The sequence below is a fragment of the Manis javanica genome, chromosome 17 (assembly GCF_040802235.1).
Source record: "Manis javanica isolate MJ-LG chromosome 17, MJ_LKY, whole genome shotgun sequence".
NCBI lineage: Eukaryota > Metazoa > Chordata > Mammalia > Pholidota > Manidae > Manis > Manis javanica.
The window spans coordinates 36,701,899-36,710,550 of record NC_133172.1 but is presented as its reverse complement, the minus strand read 5'-3'; the positions used below and the strand labels follow the sequence as shown (position 1 = coordinate 36,710,550).

General features: G+C 57.0%; 1 protein-coding gene across 4 annotated transcripts; it reads right to left on the bottom strand.

Annotated features, from left to right (window-relative positions):
• Positions 1-1,488: 1,488 nt before the first annotated feature.
• IRX6 (iroquois homeobox 6) lies at positions 1,489-8,368 on the bottom strand. Of its 4 annotated transcripts, XR_005056791.2 has the most exons (7): positions 6,778-8,365; positions 5,560-5,817; positions 4,829-4,938; positions 4,316-4,623; positions 2,885-3,475; positions 1,853-1,951; positions 1,510-1,630 (listed from the first exon to the last, which is right to left on the bottom strand). XR_005056791.2 is itself a non-coding variant. In XM_037001421.2 (6 exons), the coding sequence occupies exons 1-6, from the start codon at positions 6,820-6,822 to the stop codon at positions 1,521-1,523; spliced, it is 1,422 nt and encodes a 473-aa protein (XP_036857316.2). In that variant the 5' UTR covers positions 6,823-8,368; the 3' UTR covers positions 1,489-1,520. The 4 variants fall into 4 exon arrangements, 3 of the variants coding, with proteins under 3 accessions (XP_036857316.2, XP_017501737.3, XP_036857317.2); XM_037001421.2 differs by lacking the exon at positions 1,853-1,951 and having other exon boundaries at positions 1,489-1,630; positions 6,778-8,368; XM_017646248.3 differs by having other exon boundaries at positions 1,508-1,948; positions 6,778-8,366.
• Between the last annotated feature and the right edge of the window lie 284 nt (positions 8,369-8,652).

The window sequence follows — 8,652 nt, the reverse complement described above, 5'->3', positions numbered from 1 at the left end:
ACCCTACTGCACAAGCTTCTGCCGACTCCACAGCCTCGCTAAGATTCTACCGGGCCCCCCACGAGCGGGTGGGGTCCAGAGTGCCTTGAAAGAAACCTTCAGCTAATGCTCTTTATTACCAGCGTTAATCCCGCAAAGCCGACTGGAAATAATGTTTATCTTTTCGCAGCTTAATTTCCTGGACCCTAAGCCGCGGGTCAGTGAGGGCGACTGGAGGGTCCCGGGGGAGGTTGGAGGTAGTAGCAGCTGTTGCCCTGAAGCAGAACTCCAGCAGGGAGGGGATCTCCCAGAGGAAGCGAGGCGGGGGAGTGTGAAGAGGAAGGGGGCATTGGGCCCGGAGTGGAAAGAGGGGTCTGTCGCCACCACGGATTCTGTGTGACCCTGAGCCAGTCCCCTGCTCTCCCATTTGCCCTCAGTTTCCTCATCTGAGGAAGACGTTTGCATTTTTGTAATTCATGATCTCGAAGCCCCTTTCGACTCCGATCAATCGTTTATAAAAAAGAAGTCAGGGTGGAACTGGGAGGTGGCGTGCCTCCTGTTCCCCGCAGTTTTCCAACCTTCCCTTTCTCCCCGCAGCCTCCAAGAGTCTTAAAATCCCTGCCGAGGACGCGGACCCTTCCCTCCCGACTTCGGCGACTGGTGGCCTGGCACCGCGCAGGTTGGGAAGACCGTCACCCAGCCGGGGCGGGCCGGGGAGCCCAGCAGTGAAGACTCAGCTCCGCCAGGATCCAGCCCGGAGGCGCACCCCCAGAGCCCGTCCTCTTGCCTTCCCGCCTCCATCAGCTCCCCGCAGTTCTCTTCCAGGGTACTGGGCCAATTTCACCTCCCTTTTTCCGGAGAGATAAAGGGTCAAAGCCGAAGCCACTAGGCCCGGGACTCTAACTCCGGCAGCGCGCAGGAAATCTTTGTATCTTTCACCCCCTAGCTCGCTTGCTAAGGGGACACAGCCCCATTCCCCGCCCGTCAGCTCCCATTGGCTGGCCTGTACCGGAAGTGTTTGCTGACACTTGATTGAACGGAAAGCAAGTCCCCCTCTCGCCTCTTAGGGACCCCGCGAGCCGCCAGACTTAGCTACTCTGTCCCTCGGGAAGAGCGCAGGGTCCTAGCGGCTTGCCTAGGGTCGGCCAGGACTGTCCATAACGCCCTTCCTCCCAATAAACTTAGAACCCGAGTACGAAAGCCGAAACAAATGCAAATATCCAGAGAAATATCCTGACAGCTCTGCCCCTCTCCCCTGCTCGGGATCACCCCTCCGCCTCCAAAGCTCAGGAACCGGCCGGGCGTCAGCTTTGGCACAACCAGCTGGTTGCGCACAGCATTTGGTAGGCTGAACCCCAGACGCCACGGCCTTGCCCATTACCTTGCCAGTTTCTCTTCCTGTGATGAAAGGGACTGAGGTCTACAGGCCCCTCCTCCCGGCCCCAGAACCCCTGACCACATTCCATCCTCGCCTCCACCCCGACTCCCCAAGCGCCGCTGGCACAGATAGACCAAATAGCTTGAATTCGGCTTGATTATTTTTAAAGGACACAAGGAGTGGGGAGAGGGAGACGAAGCACGTGGTCCTTAGGCGCCAGGTCAGCGTGGAGTTGCAAAATGAGGGTGAGCGGGGAAGGAGCGGCTTCAGACCCTGTATTAAGAGGAGGGAGAAAGACTTGGTAACCTGAGTCAGTGCACGAGCAGACTCGCCCAGCTTTCCCACTTGTCCTTCCCCAAGGTGTGCGGGGGGCCACCAACTCCGCAGGATCTGACAAGATGTATGTCTGCCAGCCACTCCCAGCTCTGCGTGGGAGTAGGCCCGGTAGGAGGGGTTCTGTGTGTCTGTCTTTTAGGAGAAGTGAGAGTCCCGGACCCTGGCAAGGTCTCCCAGTTTCATAGCGTGGAGGTAAGTTGGAAAGAGGGGGCTTATTTCCAAGATTCTTCCGCAAATCGCAGCCATTGCGCTAACCTGCTGAGAGAGGAAAGGTTGATTAAAACCCGAAGGACGCTTGATGGCGAGTCCTAGGAAATCAGAGGTCAGTGGTGTCTCATCCCAAGGGAATCAAAAGTCTAGAGGCAATTTGCCTGCCAGAGGTAACATTTGGACCTGTTATGTGTTAATTCAAGTAGCAGTATGACCCAATTTTCTAAGCCACTAAACTAATCCTGAGAGAAATTACTACAAAGAGCAGAATCTGACAGTAACTGCTGGAAGCTGGAGGCTGGAGCCTGCATAATATTTGGGGAATGTCCCTTTGTGGGGTGAAATCCCCTTCCACCAGGTACAGCCAGAGAAGCAGCCAGGGGCAGGAGACACTGATTGGCAGTTACACCTGCTTGAAGGTGAGGCTTTGGAGATAAGTACCCTCCAGGGAGGGTACCAGCCCTCCACTACAGTTCCCAGGGGTTTAGTGGGCTGTGCTGAGGAATGCCAGCTGGTCTTAAGCACTGGCCTTAAACCCATTGTAGGTGTCTGGCCCGTCCCCTCAGATTTCTTGGAAAGCCCTGGTGCCTGCCCAACCCTAGCAAAATCTTGGGACAAGCACAGCGAGGGCCAGTTGGCCTCCTCTGAAGGGTAGGCAGGGGACAAGGGTGCTTGTGCCAGAAGGTCATGGTGCACCTGACACATTTGGCAGAACACTGGCCACGAGTGCAGAGATCTAGTTTTGTCTGTCTCTTCAGTGACTTTCCAAGTGATCCTGGGTAAGTTACTGTCTCACTCTGAGCTTACTGCTATTATTTGGCTTTAAATTAGGGGGATCTAGTACTTTTATTTCTAAGCTTCTGTTTCAAGGAGGGCTGTAGAAGAGTTTCAGGGCCAGGTCTGAACTTGGGCATGCCCAAGAAGCACACAGGGCATGCTATGTCTGGACAGACACTCTCAGTCCTGTTGGGGACCCACTACCTTCTGCTCCAGATGGGTACCGGCACTGCACTGCAGGCTCCCTCCGCCGTGGGCAGGGGGCACAGTTCAGCGGCAGTCCCTGCAGGGCAAATGTGGGGTTTCCAAAGGCTTTGGCTATACAGGAAGACTCTTCACATGTGAAGTCTCTGGGAACCGTGGATCGCTGGCCTGGGCCTGGAGGCTGTCTGGGAATCAGATGGCACTCAGAACTTCGTGGTCTGGAGGGAGCTGGAGCTCTGGCTGCTGCGGTGTGGGCCAGGGACCAGATGCGGGGTTTCTCGCTGCCTGGGTAGTGCATGGTCAACGTGGGGCTCCCTGGCTTGGCTTGGAGGAAGTCAGTTTCTTCTGACCCTGGGGGCTCACTGAATGAGAAGCAGGGTGCCACCAAGCTGCACTCCCTGTGCTCCAGCTGGCCCTCTGGAGCTGCAGTGCAAGGCTCCCGCAGTGACTGCGTGTCCTTACGGATCTCAGCTAGCCTGTCCGTAGCTGTGGCCACTGCCTCCTCTTCCTCTGCCTCCTCTTCCTCCTCATCCTCCAGGTCCTCGAGGTCACTCAGCTGAAGCCCCCGAACCTCCTGGCGAGTAGTAACATCTGCAGGAAATCAGAAGCGAGTGAGAAAAGCCCCAGGTCCCAAGGGAAATCCTCGGGAGTGCCCATCCCTGAGAAGCTTTTAGCAAGATGTGCCTGCACTCTGGGCATTCTCTGTAATTCACCAGATTGGCCACACCTCTCTTACACTTGCTCTAGGCTTGGGGACTGACCCTAGGAACTTGGGACTGACCCCAGTTCGCATCCCAGCCTCCGCCCCTTGGAATACTCCTTTCTGATGCAAGGCCAAGCCAAGGAAACTGCTACTTTGCGCTCAATGCTTAAGACCTGGATCTCAGTTTCTCAACTGTAAAAATGCAAGGAGACAGTTTTTTACCTGATTTCAATACCCACAGGTAGCTTATGTGTATTTTTAATCCAGCAAATATCTACTAAGTGCCAACTATGCGCAGATCACCATTTAGGCACTTAGGTATTAGGGAATACATAATTAGGTACTGGGCATTCAGTGACTAAGACATCAGTGGAGCTGACATTCTTGAGGGGGAAACACAGGTCAAGTACCCTCTCATAGTGATAAGTATGGCAAAGGAAATAAAATAGGCTGACATGATAGAGAATAACTGAGAGGTTAAGTTAGCTTGGGAGGCCAAGGAAGGTTTTTATTGAGGCAGCAAGTTAAAGTTGAGAAGAAGCCAGTTCTGCAGGGAATTCCAGGCAGAAGGAATTGCACAAAGATCTGAGGCATGCGGGGGATCAAGTGCAAGGGTAAGCAAGGAAGTGCCTTCCATAAAACCACTCCACAAGGCAGCTGGGAAAATCCAGTCAGCCTGCCTGGTGACTGGAAAACCTGTAAAGTGGGGTGGCGAACATTTTTTGTACCTTTTGTATCACCGTTTAGACAGCCCAGCGATTCCTCTGCTCCACCCTCCATCTTCCGCTCCTCCCCGCCTTTGTTCTTGGGCGCCCACGTCATCTTGTTCTCCTTCTTGAGGCGCCGGCGCGCGTTGGCGAACCAGGTGGACACCTGGGTGAGGGTCATCTTGGTGATGATGGCCAGCATGATCTTCTCGCCCTTGGTGGGGTAGGGGTTCTTGCGGTGCTCATTGAGCCAGGCCTTGAGCGTGCTAGTGGTCTCCCGGGTGGCGTTCTTCCGGCGCCCAGTGCCGCTGAACTCCACTGCTCCATACCTGGGGGGAGAACTTGGCTCGCGGTACTGGGGCTGACACTGACAACCTGGGGCGCAGCCTGGAGACAGTCCGAGGCCCAAGTGAGGTTCTGCTCCCCTCCCTTCTTGCTCATCCCTCTTCCCAGACTCGGCCCTGGTGGGCTCCACCTTTGGCAGGGGAGGGTAAGAGACTTGTGATGCGGTCACCAATGAGCCCCCTGCCTTACCGGTCATACTGGTACTGCCCCAGGGTCGGCTCATAAGGATAATAGGCTCCGGGTTGTGCCAGGCCTGGTGTAAAGTTTCCTGCAGCCTCTTTAAAGTCATACTGTGGATTCTGGTGGAGAGTAACAGAATTCAGGACTACATTTGAGGGGGAGGTGGGACGTGGTGGCTGCTAAGGTCGTGAACTCTAGGGTCAAGTCTGGTTCAAATCCCAGTCAACTTGAATTGGCTGTGACCTGTAGTGGGCACAGTTGTCTAACCATTCTATGCCTGTTTTCCCCCGCAGATTATTGAAGGAGAGGGTTTGGCAGAAGGCCTGGTTCAGAGTAGCAGTAGTTTAATATTAGCTGTTATTATTCCTGTTACTACTTGTGGTTCTTCCCCAACCCACCCTCCGCACCAGCTGGGGAACTTCCCTGCCTTACTGTCCTTCCAGAGCGATTCCCAGACCCTTTGTATTTTTGTGACTTTGGGTCACTTTGTGACTTGCCTACCTCACAGAAGAAATAGAGGTGCTGGTGTTTTCTAAACAGTATGGAGTTCTGCAAATTGTACAATGCTGTAAATGTTCTCTCCCCCCCCCCCCACCCCCATGCAATCCTAACCATTTCCTTTCCTCGGAGTTGGGTGTTCTTCCTGTTTTTCGCTGGAGATGTCACCCTCCGGCTGCCGCTCAAGTCCCCAGGCCGGTGGGTTCTGGCGCACGGAGCCAGGCTCCACCCGGTATACTCACCAGCGCCCCGTACAGCGCAGGAGGCTCAGGGTTGTAGGGCAGGTAGCCGGGGTAGCTCTGGGCTGCTGCAGCGGCCGCGTAGGGGGCTCCATAGATGCCCAAGGCCGCGCCCAGTTCGGGCCGCGCACTGCCCAGTAGCCGACCGTCATAGGGTGCGCAGCAGAGAGCTGCCGCTGGGGTGGCGCTTGAGGTCACATCTGGGACCGAGCGCGGGGCGGATTCGCAGCAAGTGGCGCTGGAACTTGCAGATACCAGAAACTACATGGGCGAGACAGGAGGTCAGAGACAGACGCCTCTGGCTGGCGGAAGCACGAGGCGAAACTGCCGAAGCACTCCTTCATTGAACATTAACTAAATGCCACCACGCGCTAAGCATTCTGCTGAATATTGGGACAGGAATTATCCGTACACAATTTCTCCAAACTGTCCTAAGCCTACGTCTTCAGAGTCCCAGGGGTCCGGGAGATGGGAATGTTCTGAAGCCCACATTACAGAAGGTGGTTCCCTTCTCAGGCCCCTTCTCCCACTCCCCGTCACAAGATCCTACAAAAACAAAGCTAGAACTTCGCTTTAGGGACCATTACCAAGTTTCACTCCTATGCCCATTTTGGTGATAGGGAATGAGGACCAGAGAGAGTAGGAGACCTGTTCAGGATCATAAAGCAGGTCAGAGGTCAGGTAGGCACTGGACCCCGCACTCTAGTGCGAAACTGGAGAACAGTGGTGGGTGTCCCCAGCATTTCCTCAGGAAACCCTTGTCTGCACGACACCCATCCTGGTCTGAGAAATCGAAGGAGCCAGAAACAGAAAGCTTGGACTCACTCAGGGAAAGGGAGGATTAGAACAGAGGTCAACAAACGAACAACAACAGAAAATGGTGAGAAGGACAGCTCTCTGAACTGGAGGTCCAGCCACCTCAGCTATCTGTGCAATAAGAGGCCTGTCTGGAAGATACTCGAGATCCCACCCACCTCCCTGAGAGCGTGGTCAAAGTGCCTAAGTTTCAGGTCACAAGATTTTTCAGTTTGCACTAGGGGGATGGAACGTTCCCAGCCAGGGATTGGGGATGTCACAGGGCTCTGTGGTGCATAACCCTGGTCCCGCTCTCTCCGGCTTCGCCAGGGACTCAAGCGAGAGGAGGGCGCTCAGGGGCAGGAGCGTGCACTGGGTACTCCCTCCACCTAGTCTGCCCCCATCCCCCATGGAGGTGTCTCTTACCTGGGAAGCGCTGCCGTAAGAGTGTCCAAAGTGCGGGAACGACATGGTGGCTGTCCCTAGCCCGCCTGCCTCTTCTCTTGCGAGTTCCCGCCTCAGTCCAGCGGTTCCGCGCCTGCAGCCGTGCGCCGCCTGGGTTCCTTACACCGCTGCGGGTGCCCAGAGCCGGGTCCTCCGACCGCTTGGCGCGACTGGAGGCAGAGCGGAGGGCAGCTGGGCTGCCGAGCTCTGCGCTCCAGAAGGCGCCCCTCCCGCCCGCGTGGTGCGGAAGACAGAAGGGCCCATGGATGGCCAGGGAAAGGGAGAGGATGCGGGTTCCCAAAGGCGCGCGGTGGCGAGGCAAGGTGAGGCGCGGAACGTCGCTGTGCGGCTCCCGAGGTGTCCCAATCCACGGAGGCAAGAGGTTCAATGTGACGTCACGGTAATCCCGGGCTGCCAGGAGGGCCCCCGGGCCCTGGGGCCCCGGGCCACCAGGCGTGCCAAACGCAGCCAGCCCGTGCCCGCGCGCGCACTCTCACACTTGTTCCCGGAGGTTTGTGCAGCTGGCGAGGAACGTCAAAGACCCTGACCCTCTCTGCTTGGCGCTGGATCTTACCACTTTTTGCCTGAAAATCACGCGCGCGCGCGCGCATACAATCTCTCCAAATTACCCGGGAGAAGTAAGAGAAACGCCTCCCTCTGCGCCGCGCAGGCCCGGGGCGCAACGCGCTTACCTCCTCCCCTGCGGCCCGGAGGAGGAGAGAAGCAAACTGGGCGGTGAGAGAGGACAGAACACAACAGAAGAGACAGGAGAAGAAAGAGGAGGAAAGTGGGGGAGAAAGGCAAGAGGGAGAAGGAGGAGGGAAGAGGAGAGAGATGAGGAGTCTAAGTGAACAGAGGTGTGCGGGGGAGGGGAGGGATCTGGGTGGGCGAAGGTTGGGCGGAGGTTGAACACTGGCAGGTGGAGAGAGCAGAGGCTCGGAGGAGAAGCGTCCAGCCCGGCTCCCCAACCCCTCCGCTGCAGGAAACTTTCTTGGCATCACAGGCCCCGCGCTCGTTGGGGCAGCGCTGGGCCTCGTCGGCTGTTTCCCACCAGCCCACCTGTCTTTGTCCTTGGGGATCTGGCTTCCTGCCTCAGTTTCCCCAGGACTTTCGCTAGATTCCGGCTCTTCAAGTTTGCCAAGGCCTTGATACCTGGGCGTCTCTGTTGTCTTCTGGCCCTCAAGTAGTCCGAATAGCGCCCCCTCGAGGCCAGGGCTTAGGTCCCCTTGGACTGCCTGGAAACGCGCCAAATCTGACCTCTGGCATCTGCAGACAGCGGGCTAGGACCCCTGGGCAGCTCCTCCGAAGTCAGGGTTTGGCAGCTTCCTGCGCACAGCCCGCAGTGTCGAAGGGGTAGCAGGGGAGCCACAGGAAGGCGCGGGGCCGAGCTGCAGCAGCTGAGCTCCGCTGGGGGTGGCGCTGGCGAGCCGCGGTTCAGCGCGCAGGGAGGGTAGCCCATTCCCGCCTCTCGGCCGGGCCGCGAGTTTGGGCCTAAGGGTCTGACCACCCCATCTGTCCCACGGGTGCTCAAAGGGGCACTGATAGGAGGGGGAGCACGCTGGTGTCCCGAAGGGTCTGCGTTCTCTAGGCCTAGCCCTCCTGATAAGTGGCCGCCAGTTTGCAATCACTGTTCTGAACAGCAAAGGTTCAATCCCCAGGCTCGGAACCTCCCCGCTGAGGGTCTCCTACTCGCAAAGTCTGGGGGCGCAAAGTAGCGGCCAGTCTGGCGTGGGAAGGTCTTCGGCGGATGCTGTTGGAATTCAAGTGGAAATCGGCCTTTCAGATTTGTAGCCCAGAAACCTCAGACAGCCTCGCCTTTCACTCGCGGGGTTACCCCGCTTTACAGTTTACAAACGG